This window comes from Rosa chinensis, chromosome 3 (genome assembly GCF_002994745.2).
Source record: "Rosa chinensis cultivar Old Blush chromosome 3, RchiOBHm-V2, whole genome shotgun sequence".
Lineage (NCBI taxonomy): Eukaryota > Viridiplantae > Streptophyta > Magnoliopsida > Rosales > Rosaceae > Rosa > Rosa chinensis.
In genome coordinates, this window is record NC_037090.1 from 48912711 (window position 1) to 48936208 (window position 23498).

The 23498-nt window shown below is 38.7% G+C and overlaps 5 protein-coding genes across 10 annotated transcripts; 3 read left to right on the plus strand and 2 right to left on the minus strand.

Annotated features, from left to right (window-relative positions):
• The first annotated feature begins 2508 nt into the window (after positions 1-2508).
• On the plus strand, positions 2509-4740 carry LOC112193035 (thioredoxin-like 1-1, chloroplastic). Its single transcript, XM_024333045.2, has 4 exons — positions 2509-3086; positions 3191-3370; positions 3454-3618; positions 4079-4740. Exons 1-4 carry the CDS (start codon positions 2868-2870, stop codon positions 4361-4363), a joined length of 849 nt encoding a protein of 282 aa, XP_024188813.1. The 5' UTR covers positions 2509-2867; the 3' UTR covers positions 4364-4740.
• Positions 4741-5809: 1069 nt separating this feature from the next.
• On the plus strand, positions 5810-6343 carry LOC112194690. Its single transcript, XM_024334909.1, has one exon. The coding sequence runs from the start codon at positions 5810-5812 to the stop codon at positions 6341-6343; it is 534 nt and encodes a 177-aa protein (XP_024190677.1).
• A 36-nt stretch (positions 6344-6379) lies between these two features.
• On the plus strand, positions 6380-7096 carry LOC121052332. The gene has a single exon (XM_040517074.1). The coding sequence runs from the start codon at positions 6380-6382 to the stop codon at positions 7094-7096; it is 717 nt and encodes a 238-aa protein (XP_040373008.1).
• Positions 7097-11365: 4269 nt separating this feature from the next.
• LOC112192505 lies at positions 11366-16716 on the minus strand. 6 transcript variants are annotated; one of them, XR_002933541.2, is made up of 6 exons: positions 16218-16707; positions 15242-15298; positions 13619-14771; positions 12937-13023; positions 12067-12136; positions 11366-11672 (listed from the first exon to the last, which is right to left on the minus strand). XR_002933541.2 is itself a non-coding variant. In XM_024332260.2 (3 exons), the coding sequence occupies exon 3, from the start codon at positions 14623-14625 to the stop codon at positions 13774-13776; it is 852 nt and encodes a 283-aa protein (XP_024188028.1). In that variant the 5' UTR covers positions 14626-14771; positions 15242-15298; positions 16218-16701; the 3' UTR covers positions 13540-13773. The 6 variants fall into 6 exon arrangements, 1 of the variants encoding a protein (XP_024188028.1); XR_005808281.1 differs by having other exon boundaries at positions 12067-13023; positions 16218-16716; XR_005808283.1 differs by having other exon boundaries at positions 11366-12136; positions 16218-16706.
• Positions 16717-21286: 4570 nt separating this feature from the next.
• LOC112194691 lies at positions 21287-22883 on the minus strand. Its single transcript, XM_024334910.1, has 2 exons — positions 22505-22883; positions 21287-22173 (listed from the first exon to the last, which is right to left on the minus strand). The coding sequence occupies exons 1-2, from the start codon at positions 22881-22883 to the stop codon at positions 21287-21289; spliced, it is 1266 nt and encodes a 421-aa protein (XP_024190678.1).
• Between the last annotated feature and the right edge of the window lie 615 nt (positions 22884-23498).

Consider the following 23498-nt stretch of genomic DNA (forward strand, 5'->3'; position numbering starts at 1 on the left):
CGCTACTTGTGATATTTTCAAAGCTTCCGCTATCTGTCAAATGAAATACAAAGGGCGTAAGAGGGAGACAATGTTGGGCGGTCTTCTCTTCTCCAATGTCTAAGTTAGTCAATGTATTTGTATTGACATAATAGCAGTAGGTAAGTAGTAAATGCGTAATTAATGAGGAGAGAGGGGTGAACCTTTTATAGGTGGGGAAGAGGTTGATCTCTTCCTTGTTTTCGATGTGGGACTGATATGCTTCAGTTCCTAGTTTATGATCTGGGGGTGAGCCGGGGCTCAGGCAGTAGCCTGCTTGGCTGTGTTTCCATAGGTCACACCGTTGGTGGTAGTTGGTACTGCTAGCGGTAGTATATATGAGCGTGGCTCATTATAGCTAATTGTGCTTGGCAAATGCTCATGTAAGTACAACATGCTTCACTTGAAAATAGAGATATTTCATAAATAGATAAAATCATGCTTCTTCACCATTTTTATAGCAGATAAGAATATATGAAACATATTGTACAACTCACTCATCTCGATAGTACGAATCGCTTCCCAGAATATTGATCATAAACCAAGCCTCCTAAAATGAGCCTTCTAGAAATAGTTGGATCTAACTCAAACCTCCATGGATAGAAAGAGAACATCAAAACGAATCCATAGCTTTTCACGGATCCTGAATCGGAGTTACAGGTAAAAAGTTATGATCTGCCGAAGTTTTAGAAAGAGAAAACTTGAGAGCGAAAGTTAGAGAGAGAATGATTTTTAGGAAATGATAAGTAAAGATGACCGAGTTCCTATTTATATGGAAGGATGACTAATAGAAAACAACCATGTGTCAACACCTAAGCTATCTACTATTTCTGTGTGAGAATACGGGAACCATGTATGAAGCAAGAGAGAGAGAGAGAGAGAGAGAGAGAGAGAGAGAGAGAGAGAGAGAGAGAGAGAGAGAGAGAGAGATGACACCGCATGTATAGTGGTTCAGCTTGCCCATGAGACAAAACTACGTCCACTTAGAGATTCTACTCAGAGTGAGGCCAAGTAACCTTTGTAGTGATACAAGAGTCGGGATCATGGATCCCATCATTTTCTAAGAAGGGGAGGACTTCCTTTTATAGCTAAAGGAAGTTCCATTTTATTCTACATTTCCGATGTGGGACACAAGACACATATTGCTTCTCTTGAAGCCTTTTGAAGAGCATGAGAGGGTGGCCTTTAGGCGATATACCGGCCGACTTCCACCATAGCGAGGTAGCTTGGTTGTCGGTCTACCGGATGCATGTCTTAGGCTGGACTAACCATGTCGCGGGACCCACCTACAAGGTCATTACTTATGCTCGACGGTATGTAATATAAGTGGTATCAACATCTACCAACCTTCTTGTGCCGCTTGTCAAGCATTTACCAAACTTTGTCCTATCAAGTGACAAGTGTCCCATGATTAATGTAATTATAAGGGGCACGTATGATTGCTAGTTTTGGTCACCAAGTAATGCCTATCAATCCTTGTAGCTTTTATTTTCTTCACCCAAAAAAAGTAATGCCTATCAAGAATGTGTCGACACCTAAGCCATCTACCAACCTTCTTGTGCCAGTTGTTAAGCATTTACCAAACTTTGTCATATCAAGTTACAAGTGTCTCATGACTAATGTATGATAAGGGGCACGTATGATTGCTAGTTTTGGTCACTAAGTAATGCCTATCAATCCTTGTAGCTTTTCTTTTCTTCAACCAAAAAAAGTAATGCCTATCACCACGTCAGCATTTTATTTTCCTCCAAATAAATTTTAAAAATTCATTAAAAATAGTTATGGAGCCTGAACAATTCATCAAAAAATGTTGCGTACTCGTGGCAACTTCTACTTTCCACTTCCAACCTCAAAAATAAAATCTGGGCAACTTCAAAATTCGGAATCTCACAGATGAAGTCTTAAGTATGTTGTACTCATGAAAACCTTCTAGCCTTAGCTTAAAGGGCATAGAGAAGATGTAGTTTCTTTTATGTTTCTATACCGATAAACTATGTGTTAAATTACGTCATATTTATAGGCTTGCTAATAAATGAGCGATCAGTTTGAATATAATTGATCTATCCCTATGTACCATTGTGATTTGAACCAAACTTTGGACTAAATTATTATATCCCTAATTTTTAACTAAAAATAAAAAATATCATGAAAATTGTAATTTTAAGCGTAATATTTTATGAATTTTACTTTCTTAAGAAAACAAAAAAACAAAAAGTAGAAATAAAATAATAATAATAATTCCAAGGACAAGTTGCTCTGGGATTTTACATTTTTACATGATAAATTTTAGTTTAGAAATAACAAATGTCAACATTTAAATGCTAACCGGTTCAATAAGTTTTTATTATATTAATTTATTAAAAATAATAAAAAATAAAGCTATGAACGTCGAGCCACCTAAAAAAATGGATTGACCTTCCTACAAATCCAAAACCTAAGCATAAATATCCCACTCCACACTGTGACAGGGATGAGCCACATGACCATTAGAGATGGGATTGCAAGAAAAGCTTGCTAAGACTATGGATAATGCGCTGCTACGTGTTGGAGGACGAGAGTTGGCATATGCGTCGACCATCCCACCACTGGAACCCGGACCCATTCTGAAATCCATTTAAACATTATCCAGTTTTCAACAGTTTATTATTTCCAGCCATTGATTAACAATGGACGGCTGAGGACGTTCCAGACAACATTTTTCTAGAAAAGGAAAAGCAACCCTCTCCTCTCTCCTCTCTCATTCATCCATTCCATTTTGTGTCCAGAAAAAAAAAAAAAGAACTTTGCTTTTCTCTGTATCCAACTTTTCTTCGTGCAACGCTCTCTCTCTCTCTCTCTCTCTCTCTCTCATGGCGGATGTGGTTGTGAGCAAAACCAACTTGTTTTCATCATGCCACCATCATCATCAACACATCTCTGTGTTTCCAAAGACTTGGAATCAATCATCGTTGTCATTCTCATCAAAGACGGACTTTCATGGCAAACGGATTGGGCTTCAACAACTTAGACGACCCCTTCCCTCTGCAAGGGATCCGCCGCAATTCCAAGCCATTAATTCACAGCTTCAGGTTCGTGTTCTATCTCTTTCCATTCCATTCAATCATGATACCCAAATATTCAATTGGGATCAAAACTTTGATGTCTGATTTGTGCTGTTGTGGGGAATCAACAGGCGCCGGGTTTTCGAATCGGTAAAGCTCATAGATGGTGGGAAAAGGGGATCCAACCCAACATGAAAGAGGTGACGTCAGCACAAGACCTTGTGGATTCCCTCTCAAACGCAGGAGATAAGCTTGTCGTCCTTGATTTCTTCTCTCCCGGTTGTGGTGGCTGCAAAGCTCTTCATCCCAAGGTCAGCTCAGCTCATCCTATCTATATTTATATATAATTTTTTTTTTTTTTGAAATTGTTGCTCATGCTCTTTGCTTTTGGCAGATATGTCAGTTCGCTGATATGAACCCAGATGTTCAGTTTCTTCAGGTGAACTATGAGGAACACAAATCCATGTGTTATAGCCTCAATGTTCATGTCCTACCCTTCTTTCGCTTCTACAGAGGAGCTCATGGTCGTGTATGCAGCTTTAGCTGCACAAACGCCACGGTCAGTGTTCTCTAGTCTCTCTTGGATCCTTATTATGAAACTAAACTTGTCTGTTTTTTATATATCAATGCAATCTCTTACCATCCTTTGTTTACCATCCATGTATCCATTCTTAAAAAAAGACCCACTTACATGAATGTCTCATCTGCTTCACCTCCTACTAAAACTACTTGTGTTTCTCTCGGAACATATTTGTGTAATTTGCTATAATTCCAAGTACTCTGTTTTAGTTTTGCATTCTATATACACTTAACAGTTGTAATCCATATTCACCTTGGGATTTGAAATCTTGGCCTTAGTGTAATTTTTTGTGTTCTATATTTTGAAATATGTTTGCATCTTTCTCACCTTTGGCCGGTTATCTCAATTATCTATGCACTATCTCAATTATTCCTCCTAGTAATTCTGGAGCTTTCTGTTTGGTTGTTTTCTAACATGATTGTGGTGTTGACTGTCACAGATCAAAAAATTTAAAGATGCGTTAGCCAAGCACAAGCCAGAGCGCTGCAGCCTTGGGCCAACTAAGGGGTTGGAGGAGAAAGAGCTCCTCGCACTTTCTGCTAATAAAGATCTTAAATTCACCTACACCCCTAAACAAGTTGAATTTGTGCCTGCAAAAGCATCAGAGGAAATGATTGTGGCAGCACCATCTCGTTCAAACTCGGAATCTCTTCCTCTACCTTCAACAACTTTGAAGTCTGGTCAAATCTCCGAGGAGAGAAACATGGTCAGTGCTGGGAGATGATGCTACGCAGTCGGGTTTTCACCGTCCATCCCTATCGATGGAGCCCCTGTACAGTTGTGTTGTTTTCTTAATGTAATGTAAAGATACATGCTAGAGAGGATATTAGTGAAGGGTAAGTCAATCCTGTGAGTTGTAGCAGGCTTTTTGGATTTGTTTTTGGGAATCCTTGGCCTGAAAACATATGCGAGTAAATTTGAAGAGCTACCATTTGTGCAATTGTTGGTTTGCTCTGTTCCGCTGTAATAGTGTAATATATTATTCTTCCTGAATCTCAATGGAAGAGTTACTGGAGTGTATGTAACAATATTTTGATGACTAGTCGTTTGACTCGTGTTTTTGCACGCAGAAATAAAAGCGCAGAAAATTATAATCTTTCACTGTATTTTTATTTTTCTATTTTCTAGTTCACTCTTTTTAGGATTGTATTAATTTTCACTTAATTTTTTGAGAACTTCAATTTTTAGGTGGCAAGAAATTGTTACTGAATTGAGGCACATCAAAGACTCGGATCTCAGAAAAGGCCCAACTTTATGAGGGATGCTAGGATGCAACCAGTTAACAGATTATTCAGGAGCAGAATCTCCTTCAGTTTGGCACACGTGAAGACAAAACTACCTGGGAAATTCCCACTGAGTTTGTTGTTAGCTAAGAGCAAGTTCACTCGTTGGGTCACCAGGGCAGGAAACTATTCACTGCCACTGGATCTTTACTTCCACCCATTGGATCAGGGTCACCAGTCAGTTACTGTTCTCGAATATTTTATAAATTTTTTTTTGGAAAATGAGAAATATATGATGTAAATAAATAGTATTGATAAACAATTTGCAAATGCAACCAAAGAAAATTTTATTGGTAGACAAATTATATGTCCACCGACACTCTTTTTTTGTCTTTTTTTTTTTTTTACTCCACTGACAGTTTTATCATATATACACTACCGACAAAGTTTTTGAAAAGTGTGAAAATATTTAAAACTCCACCGACACTTTTATCATGTACACCACCGACAAAGTTTTTGAAAAGTGTGAAAATATTTAAAACTCCACCGACACTTTTATCATGTACACCACCGACAAAGTTTTTGAAAAGTGTGAAATTTTTTTTAACTCCACCGACACTTTTATCACATGCACACCACCGACAAGTTTTTTGAAAAGTTTGAACAAATTTTAAAATCCACCGACACTTTTATCACATGCACACAACCGACAAGTTTTTTGAAAAGTGTGAACAAATTTTAAAATCCACCGACACTTTTATCACATGCACACCACCGACAAGTTTTTTGAAATGAGTGAGTGATAATCCACCGACACTTTTATGTGAGGAAAATTTCAATAAATAGACATGATGTTTTCACTACATACACACACCATCCGAGCTTAACAAAACTTCACCCTTTTCATATCTCTAGCATTACATATTTCCTAAATTCCCCTCGTTGCAATGAACAATTTGTGGGATCAAATTCGACGGTCTCAGGATGAGGATGATGAAGAGATGATGGCCACTAACGCCATTGTCATGGCTGCAGTCGCTCAAGAATCTGGAAACCAACACCGAGGGCGCGGTTCTCATCCGGGTCGTGCACCAAATGAGGAACGATTTAGAGAAGAAAGGGGCAAAGGTATGTTGGCCGACTACTTTGTCGATCGGCCAGTGTTCAAAGATGCGGAGTTCCGAACACGTTACAGGATGAGTCTCAATCTCTTCCAGCGTATATCTACTGACCTTTGCCAGTATGATCGTTACTTTGTTCAAAGGTCAGATGCTACTGACAAAGTCGGACTGCTTCCGGAGCAGAAGATGACAGCTGCCTTGCGAATGCTTGCGTACGGTGCAAGGGCAGATCAATGTGCTGAGTATTGTAGGATGGCGAAATCCACCTCCGTTGCAGCCCTTCAGCACTTCACACGAGGAATTGTTGATCTTTACTCAACAAAATACCTCCGCGCTCCAACTGCAGCCGACCTCAGATGACTTCTTACCAAAGCTGAGAGGAGAGGTTTTCCAGGAATGATTGGGAGCATCGACTGTATGCATTGGCAATGGAAGAATTGTCCGACAGGTTGGGCTGGAGAATATAGTGGTAGGAAACAGATCCCCACTATCATCCTGGAAGCAGTCGCATCTTACGACACCTGGATTTGGCACGCATTCTTTGGAGTGCCTGGGGCATGCAACGACCTGAATGTCTTGGCAAAGTCTCCATTGTTTGATGAGCTTACCGCCGGTAGAGCACCTCTTGTCCAATTCCAAGTTAACAACAGAGCTCACAATCTAGGGTACTATCTAGCCGACGGTATTTATCCTCGATGGGCGACTTTCTTGAAAACTGTTCGAAATCCTACACGCCCCAAGGAAATTGAGTTTGCAAAGGCTCAAGAGGGGTATAGGAAGGATGTAGAAAGATGTTTTGGTATATTACAGTCACGGTTTGGTATTATTCGAGGAGCTGCTCGTGGGTGGCATAAAGAGGACCTTCGATACATTATGTTGACGTGTATTATATTACACAACATGATTGTCGAAAATCAACGACCTGAAGATAGCGATGATGAGTTGGAGTCCGATGATGAGGAGGATAATAATATGAGGCCCAGGATTGCTGAGGTATGGGAGGGACCAACCGGTAAAGACTTTGATCATGTTGGTAGAGATGCTCATCATATGAACGGATTCATGGACCGCTACCAACAAATTAGATCTGAGCAGTGTCACTCCAACCTTTAGGAAGACCTCATTCAACACTTTTGGGAATTTCAAGGCAATAGGCGTATCTAGATCTGCTATTTGTGTGTGTTTTCTATTAGTTTTTATGTTTTTAATTATGTTTGTGTGGTTTCTACTTTAGTTTTAATGTTTTTAATTATGTTTGTGTGGTTTCATTTAGCTTTTCATTTGTAAGGGTATTATTCCAATAAATGTTAATTTCATCAATCTAATATTACATAAGTAAAAAACCAAGCATTGGAATCATAACAATACAATTATTTAAAATAGATAAATTCCTAATTTTCCTAATCCTCATCTTCATTAGGAATCCAATTTGTGTTTGTGGGGTCATCCATATGGTTGGGGTTGGTGGATTCACCCGAAGAGAAAGGTGGGGAAGGGACACCACCGGTGAATGGTGGTTGTGGGAAGCCACCGGGGAAAGGAGATTGTGGATAATACCCACCGGGGAATGGTGGTTATGGATAGCCACCGGGGAAAGGAGGTTGTGGATAGCCACCGGAGAAAGGAGATTGTGGATAATACCCATCGGGGAATGGTGGTTGTGGGATGTTAGATCCACGGGTTGCATCTTCAGCTTCTTTCTCTGCAATTTTTTTTTTGTTTTCTTTGCCAGTAATTCTTTTTGGTTGGCGTCATCTTACTTGTGTCCATCTCCATAATACGCTCTTCCCTCTCTTGAATTTTGAATGCCTCGTTTCGCATATCCATTTGCAAGCGTATATAATCTCGTTGTTGTTGGTCACGGAGATGTCGAGCATATTCCTCATCACGTTTCTCCTTGGCAGACATCATTGATGTTTGGTTGGTTGCTATAGTCTCCACAGCGGCTGTCAGAGGATTGGAATCATTAGATGCTTTCTTTCCTTTCCGAAGAGCTTCTTTGGCAGCCTTCTTTCCTTGAGGCCTCACCGAAGGATTTGGAGTTGCATCGGCGTTTACCTCATCTGCATCTATGTCCAACTGGATATGAGAATCAGGAGCGGATTGTTGTGTGTGCATCCATTTAGTTTCTCCCCTGGAGGTTCCTCCAGCCGAAGAGGAATGGTTTGGAATGTCTTCAAACTGTTGAAACCCCTTAACAAACTCGTAACATTCTAAATTAATGAAATCACCTTTTTTTTGTTTTCCTTTCGATTTGGTCATCGCAGCTCTCCACAAATCTTGTGCTTGACGTAGCTATTTAATTTAAACAAAAAAGTATAAATCTATTAGTACAAATATAAACGAGGTACAATGTATCAACTATTTAAGTATAAGGTGAGTATAATGTATAATTTAAATAAAATGAAGTCTAAAGTATGATTATGAAGTACTAATTTGAAGTATAATTATCAACCAAATTTTTATATATGAACTAATAATTTAAAGTATAATTATCACCAAAATATTTCAACTAATAATTTAAAGTAAGATGTATCAACTAATTAAATTTTAATATACACTAAAAGAATAATAAAAATTAATATTTGTGTTACACTACAAATTCATACCTCATCAATCATATTCGCACCACTCTTGTACCAAAGTTTCGCTTGCCTTAACACACAATGCCAAGCATAGAGTTCGACTTTCAAGGTTTTCCACCTCCCTTGAAAAGCTTGCAATGATCGGACATATCCATCCCAATGTTCGGCATAGTGTTGGCGTACCTCTAACCATAGATCATCTTTTCTTCGTTCCATACCCTTTGCCGGATCTTGGCTAACAGCCCTCCAAGACTTGCATAATTGAATGTCTTCAATAGTCTGCCAACGTGTCCCGTCAATACTTGGATCTCCTATGGGTTGGACAATCGTATTCCCTCGTACACTCATATTCGAATAAAAAAATTGTAGAGTATGAAAGCTATGAGGAGAAGGAGCAAAAAAATTTGAGGAAGTAAGATAGATGATTTTTTTGGTGTGAGAGGTAAATTAGGAGGTGAGGTATTTATAGGAAATTTTGGTTATTTTTATTTTGTTACCGTTGTAATCTAACGGTATTGTTTTTTTTTTTTTAACCTCTGCAATCTCTAGCCGTCAGATCCATTTCATAATCATAAGCAACGGTCCAGATCTGTGGACCGTTGCATCCAAATCTGCAGCTGCTCACCAACGGCTACATGCCACGTCGCCGCACATATCCACAAAACAACAAAAAAACGAAAGCAACGCACCTGCCTTAATTGTCGCCGCTAGAAGACAAGAAATTGACTTCCACTCACCCCCAAGGCGCGTCTCCCCGAGCTGCTTTGTTTTGGGCCAGGCTGGCATCCTGGGTCACGGCCTCAGTCAGCCTCCTACCCGAGTTCATGACCTGGGCCTCCCACTGTGGTTTTGCCCTCTTTCCAGTGGAAACATGAACATGATCATTCTGGGTCAGCAGCTGCTGCTTTTGACGTGGTGCTCGGGCAATAGGATGCCCGGTGAACTTGCCCTAAATTGATCACAGAAGCTGTGCATTCCCAAAATGTTTCAAAAGTTTGAAAAACAGTAATTAGAGCTTGATATCTAGGATGGTTAGACTTGAATTATGAGCTCATGGAAAGTGAGGGTTTGAATATTTAGTAATTGCTTGTTGCATCATGGAATTTTGAACGCTGTGCTCACAATTATGAGTTAGATTTTGTTTTAGGATTGTATATAAATTTGCATTCATAAAGCGTGATTCAATTATGAGCATAACTGAGGCGTGAAATTTTCAATTGACGAGCAAGCAGCTTCAATATAGGCATGGATCTTTACTTACTACAGTGATCACCGCGGCAATTGGCCATGAATTGGGCCTTAATCCCAAAGCCGCTAGATATATAGACAAAATTGAGGAGCAATTGGAACACAAGATCAGACTATGCTTTGGTGTTATAAGTCAATCGCTTGTTTGAGATTCAGCGTGTCAGTACAGCTCCTAGGTAGCCTCTATGAGTACACTTGCTTGAATCTATCGATTGCATTGAATAAATATAGGGATTTCTTTTGTTAATTGCATATGACATGACTCATGAGGTGGTCTCAATATCTCTCCATGAGCTGGTTTGTGACAAGTTGCTTGACTTCATTCTACTTATGACCTGATTGCAAGAACAATGCTTTTGCAATAGTATGTAGTTCCAAGTTCCAACAATGACTTGTAGATTTGTGAATTCTACGAGTGCATAAATGAATGCTTTGAGTATGAAAAAGCTTTTTACTTGAAATTTAACATATGAACATAGATCCTTGCCTGACTAATTTACTGCATAAACACTTGGTTCAAGAGCAATGACAATATCTGTAATTTTGCTGCGGGTGGTAGTTGACCACAAAACATAGGTCTAAGGTCTAAGGTAATAGTTGTGAAAGCTGCAGAAAAAGGATCTGAGATAGAGTTAAAACTCTTAAATTCTGGAGTTTGAACACGGATTAAATTTATGAAGCTGGGTTTTGATGATAAATGTGTGTGTTCTCACCGCCGTAAACATGGTAAAAAGCCTTGGTTCAAGGAAAGGTCTAAATGTCAATTTTGGGTTTGAGTTGATATGGTTTGCTGCTGAAAAATAGTGTGTCGAAAGGATTGAATTTGTGGATCTCAAATTTTGTTAATTGAAGTTGTGACTTCTCCATGGTAGAGGACACAAGTTATCGGAAGTGGCAAATCCCATGCATGAGTTGGACTATTGGTAAGTGAGCTAGCATGACTGCAAGTATAGGATTCTATTATAATATAGAATTTGTGATTACTGTATAGGGGGTATTGCTTGCTATAGGAGTAAAACTTTGGATATGGTACTAATTTTTTTGGTTTGAGAAAGACTTGCAATAGTGATCTTAGTTTGACATCATGCCTGGTTGGGTATAAAGTTGAGTGTTGTGATCAATATCGAGGTTTAGGTTATGGAGTACAATAGTTACTGAAGTGGCAAAAAGCTTTCTATTGTGGTAATAACAGTGTGAGACATGACTGGGAGCTACGGAGAGAAAGAATAATCCATAATATAAATCATGGTATTAACACTAGCATCGGCTCTTTGACTTGGAGAAAGACTTGGAATACAAATGTCATCTTGACATTAGGATCGCATCGCCACGGTGGAAAATACTTGACGGTGGCATGTCCATAATTCTAGCTAAAAGCTTGAGAGAGATAATGTCCTGTTGACACGCAAAAGAGGGGCATTTTGAAAAATATATGCTTGAACTACAATATATGATGAGTTAGTGACTACAGCTTCACGATAACCCTAAACAACTGGTTGCTTTTAAAAATAAAAAGAATGAGATAAAGTTCTGGTTCACAAAATGCCGATTGAAGGAACATTGGTTTCAATATATACATGACCAAAACAGAATACTGAGAGTGATTCATTATAGATGGATGTTCTGGACATTTATACAAGACCAAAATGAGCCTCCTAGTACATATTTCATGACCATAGCAAGCTACTGCCCATTTTCCCAAATAGCAGATTAAGGACAACAGAGGCTCAATGAGTCAAGGAAGCATCAACATTTCAGAAGCAAAAATATACACCTTAAAGGACAGAGGTTGACAAGCTTCAAATGTCGAATGCCACCACTGCCGATTTGCTCCTTTTCAGTTTCGTGCATACTACCTAAAATGGATAGAGGTGAGCATCATTTACATATGCCCAGTAGCAAGCAATGCTAGCTAGGTTTGAAAACGAATTAGATTTTTGGTACCATCAAAGTTAAAAGAATAGTAACAGAAAACTAAATTATGTATGTGATCCTGGTAAGAACATGCATGAAAAGCATACCCATTTTTCTAAAACCGAAGACCGGTCTTAATGCCAACGGCTTTCTACAATAAATATACCAGAACTCATGCATAAATATACAGTATACGTCCTCCGGAGGTTTAGGGGGTCAAAACCCAAAGTTTGGTTCCCTTCACTCTCAGGTCACCACTCAAAAATTATGCAATTTATATGCTTAAAAACCTAAAAGTATTTTCAGAAACGTCTGTAACCAGTGAAGACCCCCTACCTGGAAACAATGGTATACAAATCCCAGCAAGCACCACTAAACCAATCTTCAGGCAACTAGAGTCCTTGATCTTATTATGAAAAACGTAAACCATCATCAGTTCTAATACTCTCTCTCTTGAAACTATTACACACACTTCCTGACTGAACAATAGCTTAAGCTTCACCACATGGAATTATACCAAAAGGAAAACACTGATAACAATGACCAGAAAACAAAGATTGTGAGTAGGATGGTTTGCTGTTACTTTTCAACAAAGGTGAAACCTGTTGTAAGCCTCTTGGACTGAAAGTTAAGTTTCAAATCATCCTTGACATATCTAATTTAACATACTCAAGATTAAGGGTTAACATAAGGGTAAAAGTTCTTCAAATCAATTGTTCTATAACAAAGTTGCTGCAAGTTTGAGAAATTTTCAGAAAACTGTTAACATGAAAGAAAAATTCACCATCAGTCATCCTTTCAGTAATTTCAAGCACACTCCATATTTAAAGTAGACATGTAAAGCTACTATTCGCAAAATTTCAAGTTATTCGCAGTTCAAATGAATGGTCAATCAAGAATTCAAAGTGAAATGCTAAATTCTGCAGAAATTCAAAATAGCAAAAGAAAGTTTAAATATGTCATTCTAACTTCGTTTTTCATGAAACCATATTCAAAATGATCATTGAAGAGTCTATTTTAATGTATCAAAAACTCAGGTTAAAACAAGTATACGTTTTTGGAAAATCATAGAGAAGTCCACTGGTTTGGCTTTGTTGTTGTCTTTGGGGAATTTTATCGAGCATATGGTGTCAACATGATCTATTTCAGTTCTAATGGAGCTAACAAAAATGGATAGAAATTTAACTAATTGTATAAGTCTCTTACCAAACGAAAGTTTGAAACTGAAGCTTCTGTTAGAGATGCGAAGCAGAGAAGCTCAGCAATTTGAAAGCTCAAATTCCTCCAATTAATCTGTCATGGTGCAGTGTTTGAGTTATAGGAAGTTTGCAATGCATGCAAGGGCAAGATAAAAATTTGGAGTTGAAGAAGTAGGGAAATTCGAAAGAAAATAAATCAAACTATGGGTTCATACCTCCTAATATGATGAGGAACAAATCGCAGGAATAAGAGTGTTATCGGTTGCCAACATAGAAGCAAAATAGCTAGACTTGCAATATTTCTAGGCTTAAGTGTGGAGAAGTTGTGAATGAGATGGGAAAGAGAACAGAAAGACTTGTTTTTCTTTTTTGAGTTTTTTGATTGGGAAAAGTGTCTTAGAAATAAAAATATAACGATAATATTTTTAATAATTAATATAAGGTAAGGGAGTTTTGTAATTAAGGAAGCTGAGAACAAAGAAATATTTTAAGAATTTGGGTTGTAAATCATTAGACGTCCAAACTGGAGTAAAAGAAATATGATGGATTTAAATGAATGGAAAAACATGACTCTGGATAATTCATAAATAGGAAAAAGTACTAATTAAGGTTGATGGAATTTCCACTTTTGACTTAAGAGACAACTCTCTAACAAGTTCCTAAAATTTATGGTTATCCCAAAAGCTAACCTTTATGAAGCGTGATGGTCCTATTGGATCATGGCATGGAGTTTGGTGTCAGTCGTAGGGCATCCTCAGTACCCTCTGCCTTGCTCTGCTACCACAGCATGCTGTACTAGTATGAGTCTCACTGCTGGATGCACTACTGGATGCCTAACTGATGCTCAGATGGGCACTGAAGTAGCTCCCTGAGCCAGTTGAGGGCACTTCCTCAAGTAGTGACCATGTTGGCCACAATGAAAACATACCACACTCCCTACTTGGCACTGTCCATCATGGTGTTTGCCACACGTCTGACATTGTGGACGGTCTCTCTGAATGGGAAGTATGGGCACTGAAGTAGCTCCCTGAGCCAGTTGAGGGCACTTCCTCAAGTAGTGACCATGTTGGCCACAATGAAAACATACCACACTCCCTACTTGGCACTGTCCATCATGGTGTTTGCCACACGTCTGACATTGTGGACGGTCTCTCTGAATGGGAAGTCTTGTAGAACCTCTACTATAACCGCTAACACTACTCCTGGACTGTTTGGTTCGTGGCTTGTGCTTGCCCCGCCTCCGTTCACGTCTTCTGTAATTCTGTCGTGAGTCGGACCCAAAACTGTCAGGTCTACTACCGGTCAAAGCCTCGGACCTCAAAATAGCAGTAGCCCTCTCAGATGGACTCGGGCTAGGGGAACCCGCCTCTAATGGTTGTACACATTTCAAAAGTCTGTCCTCGCACTTCATGGCGGCCAAAAATACTTGACTGAAGTCGGTAAATAAGGTAGCCGCTAACATAACACGGAGTTGATCGCGTAGTCCTTGTAGGAATTTGTGGATTTTATCCCTCTCATTAGCCATCAAGGCAGGCGTAAAACGATACAAGCTATTGAAACGTCGCCCATATTCCAACACCGTCATGTCACCCTGCCTCAAATGCAAAAACTCAGTCTCAAGTCGGGTGATCAAACTTTCAGCCATAGCCGGATCGATGGCATAGGTCTTAGCTCCGGGTTGTTTGACTTGCTCCATACTATAATCAGAACTAGTACCTGGAAGAGCCACTACTAAACTCCCTAGAACCTGCTTCTTGGGTACAGCAACCGAGAAGTAGTCACCTGTAACCTCAACTACAGATGGAGTGTCCTTACAAGGTCAACACCTATGAGGCATAGTACCTGAGAGAAAATCAAAGTTAAATAATTGAGGGGAACAACACACACATATCGTAATTCGCACACACATGATGACCATACCAACACCAAATAGTATCTGATGGGAAATGCTATGGCCGAGCCATCTCCCGAGAGGTATTGATTATCACCGAGCATATAAGATAACAAAAAACTGAACAAAGTCTATGGAATCTGAAAACCTAATGCTTTCAAACAAAGTTGACATAACCCGCCCCAGATTACACCCTAAGATCTGAAGTGACCTTGTAGGACCCAATTTATGAGAAATCTTACCTAACATTTGACATAAATAACAACAAATTCCTACAATTACAAATAAAAGGGTCTCTAATCAATACAAATGAAACTTCTCAACTAATTACAACGAATACAGAGGTTAGTAATTCATAGCTATCTAAAAGGATAACCAAAAATAATATATATTTATATATATAGGTCAAATAAGAACCTACAATCAAAATGAAAGCGGTGGAACACTGCCTCGACTCCAAGTATGCCGAACCTCCAACCTGTGCAAACAGGAACGAAAGGGTGTGACAAAACTAAAATAAGAAATAAAAAATTAAATAGATTTTATGTCTTTTCCACTTCTTTATTTATTTAAAACCGTGCATGCATTTCGACTAATTTGAATAAACTGGAAAGTAATAATTTAAGAAAAGGCATATGTAAATCATCAAGAATAAACCATAAAATATTAGTAGTCAAAATCCTTGTAACAGCTGGGAAGAAAATCAACCACTAACATAAAAGTGGATGCTGGGCTCTGGTGATCTTGCCACTAAGGCAATCAGATCACCTCGCCACATAAGGGGATGCTGAATTAACGCATGCATGCTCTAAATACCTAATACTCTCCTGGATAAAAATCTATACGTTAAATCAAGAAATCCTTAAAAAGTCGGAAATATCCCCTCTTTGAAATTAATAACTAACAACTGAAAATATAATATCTCAGTCTTGAAAAGAGGGAGATAATATGAGACTAATAAATCGCATACATTCGCCATTCTCGGTATCAACCTAAAGCAAGTCTCAAGTAATAATTATCCGAAATAACAATAATAACAATCACAAAGTTTCTTAAAATTGCGATCAAACCGCAATCAAGCTTGCGAAACCATAAGAACAAAGATTATAAACCAGAATGTAGGTCCTCAAAATCCGAAATAAGGCAAAAAGATATTCACTTGACAATATAATTTAAGTCTTGAGCAACTATCAGAGATCATGCTCAGGATTGATTTCTGACTCGGCCAAATTTAATATGAGAAAATTAATATTTCAGAGAAAGAATATTTATATTAGTACGTTCGTTTATATTCTACCCAACTAGCCAGGCCGGAAGATACAGCATACGCCGCCACAAGCGGCTGTGCAAACCGGCCAAACCCAACTGATGAACTCGTAGAGAACAAAAGGAATAACCTTATATAGTCAAGATCGCCCAAAGTGAGTTAACGGTTGGATTAGCCAAGATCGCCCACGAAACCTTCGGCAGCCCGAAAATTCAAATCGAAAATCGTCTTTCCTCGGATTGAATCGAGATGTGAAAATTGGTGAGTTTGTAGAGAACTCAAAGGCGAACAAAGCCCAGTCGGTCTCCTCCTACAATATTTCCGGACTTGGCCGGAATTTGAAAAATACGCCGGAAATGGTCGAACCTTTCCTCCTACGATTCGTCGTGTATGGTGAAAACAGGTTGTTAACAAGGCTTTATGTGTTTGGAAAGATGATTTCTATACGAAGACAATGATACCAATTTCGTAGCTAGAGGTAGCTAGAGGTGGCCGGACGAAGCAGCGGCGAAGCCACAAAGAATAGGCTTCGTGAATAAAAATTCTCGGCTGGTTCTTTGGCCTGACAAAACCGTCCTTTTCTTCTTCATTCATGATGCTTATTTTAAGGGTGGATGCGGGCCGGTGCAGTTTAGGGCCGAAATCGCATCCAAGGCTTATGGCCATTTTTCAAATAGAAAATTATATAGTAGCACTTGTCTAAAGATATAAATACAGAAAACACACATTCAATTTGTTTTATACAAATAAGGACATAAGCTCAGGCCAAAAACCAAATGAAGCAGGTCTGGCTTCGAATTTTAATAGAAAATGACTCAAATGGCCAATTTTCATTACAATTTACGCTCATGCCACTGGCATAATACTCAACGACCGAAACCTGAAATCCCAAAATGCAAAACGCCCAAACCCAAATCAGAAACCCTAAAATCTCCAGCGACAGATCCAAAACGCACTGCAAGATCTCCGAAGCAGTAGCACTCAGCTTGAATCTGGCTCCAACGGAGGTTGGTAAGGTAAGCTCTTACTCCAATTTTGCTGCCTTCGTTTATGTTTCTTCGAATTAGGATATGAAAAGATGAGGTAGGAGTAGCAGTAGAATCGATTGAAACCTCCAAAGCTGAGCAAATCGAAAGTAGCAGTAGAATCAAAACCTCCAAAGTTCGATTTACTCAGCTTGAAACCTCAACATTTGCATAATCGATTTCAAGGATTTGTATATTAACGGGACGCTTGTGTAGAAAATCGGAGTTAAAGAAGCAGTAATTTAAGAGTAAGAGAGAGATAGTGAGAGTAGGAGTGAGGGAGAGAGATGACCTACTGTGTCTCTGTGTTGTTTGGTTGAGCTTCTTGTTTGCTTACTACTGTTTCTCTGTGTTGTTTGATTGAGCTTCATGTTTACTTGCTACTGTGTCTCTCTTTTGTTTGATTGAGCTTCATGTGTGCTTGCTACTGTGTCTCTGTTTTGTTTGATTGAGGATTGAGATTCTTGTTTGCTTGCTACTGTGTGACTGTTTTTTTTATTTTATTTTTATTGAGGATTGAGCTTCTTGTTTGAACTGGATTGGGATTTGGATCGTCGTCTTGGTTATTGGATTGGTGTTTTTGTGGAGTGGAGTGGTTTTGGTGCCCTTAGTGTTTTTTTTTGCTAGGTTTTGATTTACTGAGTTTGCGATAATGTTGGTGTGCTGGTTGTGTTTTGGTGTTGAGAGTTGGATATGATCGCTGGTTTTGGTGGAGATTGAGATCTTGTGGTATTCACAGACTCACATTTCGAGTGGATTCAGTGTTTTGTGGTTAGTGTGTGTATAGTCCAGTGGTTCGAGCACTCGATGTGTTGATTAGGTTCTATGCTTTACGGAGTCTGTTTGGTTATTTTGAAGGATATGAAGTGCATCCGATTTTTCTGTTGGAAAATATTTGGAGAACCTGGTGTTCTTTAATTGTTATTCACTGATTCACAGTCCGATGCAGATTTCATACAATGTTGTTACTGTTTGTGTTCATTTCGGAGGTCCAATCAATGCATAACTATTGTGGAATTGCATTTGAATGCCTGATTTTAAGATGGAAGTGTAGCTCATCAATTAGATCAGGGATTACAGATTGTAGGGAGTGCACTATATGTGACCTACATCAAACTTATTTTCACATCAAACAGTGTTAGTGCTGGTATCATTTGGCTTAATGTTAATTTGGTCTGTGTTTCAGCAAAATATACTGCTACTGTGTTAATGTTATATACTACTACTGTGTTAATGTTATATACTGCTACCGTGTTAATGTTATATACTGCTACTTTGTGTAGGTGAGAAGAAAAACTCTGGCATGTAGGAAAAAGTTTCCAAGCACAAGAGCAAGATTGAAGAGACAAAAGCAGAAAGAGGTGGAACAGGAAAGGGAAGAAGAGGAAAATGAAGAAAAGGAGGAAGAAGATGAAGAAGAACAAGAGGGGGGAGAAGAGGATAATGAAGAAGAAGAGGAGGAAGAAGAAGAGAATGATGGAGCAAGGAACAGAGGCAAAGGCCAGAAACAATCATATTGCCAATACAGGTGCAATATGATTGCCTTTCACGACGTGCTTCATAAAGTGTATAAGCAGCTCAATCGTGAAGAAAAGATGGGATTGAAAGCCAAGTTGAAGAAGACGCCATTTTGGAACTTGATTGAAGCTTATGATAAGGGATTGATGACTAAGAAGTAAGAACACAGCTGCAAAATCAGATCGAGAGATGCATAGGTTAGTGCAATGCTACAAGCCGGCTTTGAAGAAATTTAAGTTTGGAAACAAGTTGGCAGAAATAAGTGTATTGGACGTGCAATACATTTTGGGTTTGCCAAATCGAAAATCAACTATCACGGTGCCAAACCCAATAGATGATCCTAAGAAGCCGACTGATCATCCTCTTGTTCGAAAGTTCTTTCCAAATGACCAAAGGATAAAAAAAGCAAGAATCATGAGCTGTATTGATGAGCAGTTAAGGGAAAAAGCTCTTCACTTTGGATCTTTACCTTGTTTTGATATTGTTTGATTGGTAACAATGTGATATTGCATTATTTTCTAATTTTTTTGAGTTATCATTTTCTTTTGGTTAAGGATGTTGCGGATGGTATTGGAGGTGACTTTAGCTTTGAGACTGGATTGGGGGGGGGGGGGGGGGGCAAGAAAATGAAACAAACTGTGTGGATCAGGATGGGGAAGGAACTGAAGGAGGAGAACCAGATCAAATGGAAAGGAACGAAAAAGCTACTACTGAGGCCGGTGCAAATATTACGGATCAAATACTAAAAAACATTGTAGAAGAAATTGTGAATGAAGCTGAAAGGAACGAAAAAGCTGCTACTGAGGCTAGTGCAAATATTACTGATCAAATTCTAAAAACCATTGTAGAAGAGATTGTGAATGAAGAGTACAAGAGCAGGTATGATTTGCATTTATATGGTATGATTGTGAATGAAGAGATTTGTATTTATCTCTATTATTTTTGTATTAAGTTTTTTTTTTTTTGCGTTATATGGTTTGCATTTATATTGATTCATGTTGTGTGGATTGCAATGCTGGTTGTTTTGATGTTGGGATATAGAAAGTTCATAATTGGGTGAGGTTGTATGCTACTATGTGTAGGAATGATCCAGCTTGGTTCAAGGAATGGGAAGGCATGTTGCAGAGTGAGTATGACGAATTTGGCTATCCAAGCACTGATGAAGAACAGATCAACACAGTGGAGCATTGGCAAGATGTAGCAATGTTGAAACAAGATATGGTGGGAAGCGTTATCGAGAGCTGCAAGAGGAAGCAAGCTTATATAGAGAGGCTGTGGGATGAAAAAGAAGAAGTGTCAAACAAATACAAAAAGTTGAAGATAAAGATGAAGAAGAAGCAAGAAGACATTAGAAAATGGAGAAACAAATACAGATAACTAATGATGATAGTGCAAAGGGTTGAAAAAGATGAAGAGGCCAATGAAGATGCCGCTCCTCCTGCTATTCCTGATCATGCTACTGCTCCTACAAATGAACCAAGGACATGATCAGCGATAAAGAGAATCAAAGAAAGAACCGATTAGAAAGAGAAGCAACTAGAAGGTTTTGAGGTGCAGAAACCATCGAAGAAACAGAGGAAGAAGAGCAATTAAAGGACTTCACAAACATATTAGTAGTCTATTTTGGTGCACCAATCGTATGGGATTCGGTGTTAAGTTAGTCATCCAAATTAGTATATATTTTCATGTGCAGAAGATAGGGATATGTTTGTAGATTTGCTATTGCCTATCATTTTTTTTATCTTTCAACAAGCAGGATGGGAAGGGGATCAAAATGTTGAATTGCAAAGTTGCTTAAAAGGTTGAAATTGATTCAAGTTTTCTAAGCCAAACCAGAATTTAATGTTAGGTTGGTGTGATATTTTCTTGGGAAATCGTAATGTTGGAAGGATTTGATTCTGGTTTTCGGGTTTGGTGTCCTTTACTCTCTTCTTTATTTATGGTGACCAAACATAAAATGAAAAAGATTGAATATACACGGAGGCAGAAGATTGAACATAAAACAAGGCAGTGTGTCGCTACACCGCCAACAGGCCCTGCTACTACACTAAAACATTTTGTTACTACACCACCTAAAAAAAGACAGAAGAGTGTACATAAACAAATCTGATACTTCATTATTGGAAACCAAAAATATCAATCATTGAAATTAAACTTTTTCTTGTAAATTTTGAAAATCTTTAATTTGCTACAGCGAAACAATGTCATCTGCTACTGTTGAATAATCTACTGCTTAAAAACGATCATCCATGACTATTTATCCCTATAATACTCAGTTCCTCATGACTTAGAAACTTCTCAAAAGCTCAAAAATTAATCTGAGGCACTGCTACTATATAAAATTGCAGTGCGAACATATATGAATCAAAAAATTGCATGTGATATTGTTGAATCATGCCATCTGCTACTGTTGAATCAATCTGCTACTGCTGAATCATGTCATGTGCTACTGTTACTGTTGAATGTGCTACTGTCTCAGATCGCCACATTGCATGACTTGTGATTGTGGTGGCCAAGTTGATCACACCGTGTGCATTTCACTGGTCTGGACTCTTCCCCAAACGAATTGATCCTCCTTGTCTGTGGTCTTCCGGGAGGTTTTCGAGTCTTGGGAGGCTGCAAAGCTGAATCACCAAAACTACTAGGATTGGGCTTATCAAGATTTAGGCTTATCAAGATCCGGGACTGGAAAAATAGGAAGATCATGAGCACTTCTATAGAATGAGGTATTCCAGTAATCTTCAATGTAACGATAAGGGATACGGTTCACCTTCTGCATTACTTGAACTGCTTGAGAACATAAGAAGCACCTAAACTGCCACCAAGCACAAGAACACTCCCTCTCAACCAAGTTCACCATGACAGTGCTATCCTCTGTACAAACTTCAAAAATATCATTAGTAGACTGGCTAACTCTCCAATTTCTCCCTGTTTCTATCCTTTTCAACAACTTTTTCTCAAGCTTAGGACATAGCTCACTCCTCCAAGTAGAAGATTGAACCTTCCTTTCACAAAACATCTCCATAACTTTCACACGAATGTCTTCAAGCAACTGAGGCAGCGGCATGCATCTCTCATCTTTGATCATGTTGTTGAAGCTCTCTGGCAAAGAATTACTCATTTTGCCATATCTTTTGGCAGGGAAGCAAGCAATAGCATAGTTTTTGGGTGGCAAGTTAGTAAGAAAGGACTGACCCTGTCCACAACTTTGCTTCCTAAATTCTTCCAACTCTTCAGTGAAGATATCTAAAGTCCTAGCATATGCAGCTTGTGTAAACAATCTCACAATGTGTTCCTTAAAAGTAGAACCATAGGAACTTGGATACCTGCCATTCAAATTGTCCTTTAGATGCTTGATACAGTAGGAGTGGGGCGCATTTGGAAACACCTCTTTCACACCATCCAAAAGACCAGCTCCACGCTCTGTCATGAATACAATAGTCTGGTAGTCACTCGCCAAGATTATTGCCAAATGTTCAAGGAACCACCTCCAATTCTCTTTACTTTCAGTATCAACAATGGCAAAAGCAAATCGGAAAACATCTGAAAAAAAAAAAAAAAAAAGCAAGAATAAATAAGACAAAAAAAAGATCGAACATAAGAACTGCTACTACTTTAAAATGCTACTGATACTGTTATTGCTACTGCTATTGGCATAAAGAAATTCAAGTTGACAATAGTTTCATGCAAAACAAACTCACATCTGATCATCATGTGAAGATCACAAGAAAACACAATAAGGGCAGCTACTGCCAGGTTCTCAGAAATTACACTAAAAATTCACATTTCATCAAAATTTACATATGCTGCTACTACATGGACAAAACAAAAAAAATCATAAAAGAAAACTCAACTTTAGAAGAAGTTTGCATACCTTTGTTCCTTGTTTTAGCACAAGCACCCAATAGCATCCCTTTATACTTGTTTTTAATAAAAGTCCCATCAAGGAATAGCATAGGTCGACAATATTTGAAGCCGTTTATGCAAGCCCCATAAGATATAAATAATCGATTAAAACGATTATCAAGAGAGTCAAGGATGCAATATGAATCGGGGTTAGTTCTCTTTAATGTGTCAATATACCAAGGCAATAGAGAATACCCAAATGCTTCACTACCATGTAACATCTTATTAGCAGCCTCTTTGCCCCTATATACCATGTGATAAGGAATATCAAACCCATAATCATGCTTGAAATGCTTGACAATATCCTTGGGTTTAATCAAAGGATCGGATCTCACTTTATCAGCCATAATAGTGGAAATAGCTTTGGATCCTAGTCTCTTATGATTTTGATGCCAGACAACACCAACACAAGAATGATTATTCACCAACTTTATTATATGGAAATAATCACTAGTCTTGTTTAAGGAAGCATAAACGTACCATTCACACCCTTCAGAATCTTTCTTGGCACAAGTAGCACTAACACGGCACTTGTCATTCTTAACATAGTTAAACTCAATGTGACGTCCCGAACCCGAATTCACCGGTTTACTAGTCATTTGGACGGTAAACAACTTTCACTTTCACTTTTACTGTCGTTTCAATGCTTTTAGGGGGCCCTAAAAGTTGACTTTTTGTTCGGGTCAAAATTTGAGAAAATTTCCTTCATGAAAGTTGTAGAGGACGTTAAACCGAGCGCGTGCATATGTGGTGCGTAAAAATTGGACTTAGTATGTGAGAGTTATGGCCAAAAATGTAGAATTTACTGTTCATGGTAAGTTGTATATATATATGGAAATTACTGTTGGTAGATTTCCATTTTTGGAAAATCTACCTAGCCCCCGGTAACTTTCTCTTCTCTCTCCCCGACCCTTCCTCCCTTTTGGCCCGATCTCTTCCCCCTTCGATTTCTTCCTCCTCCG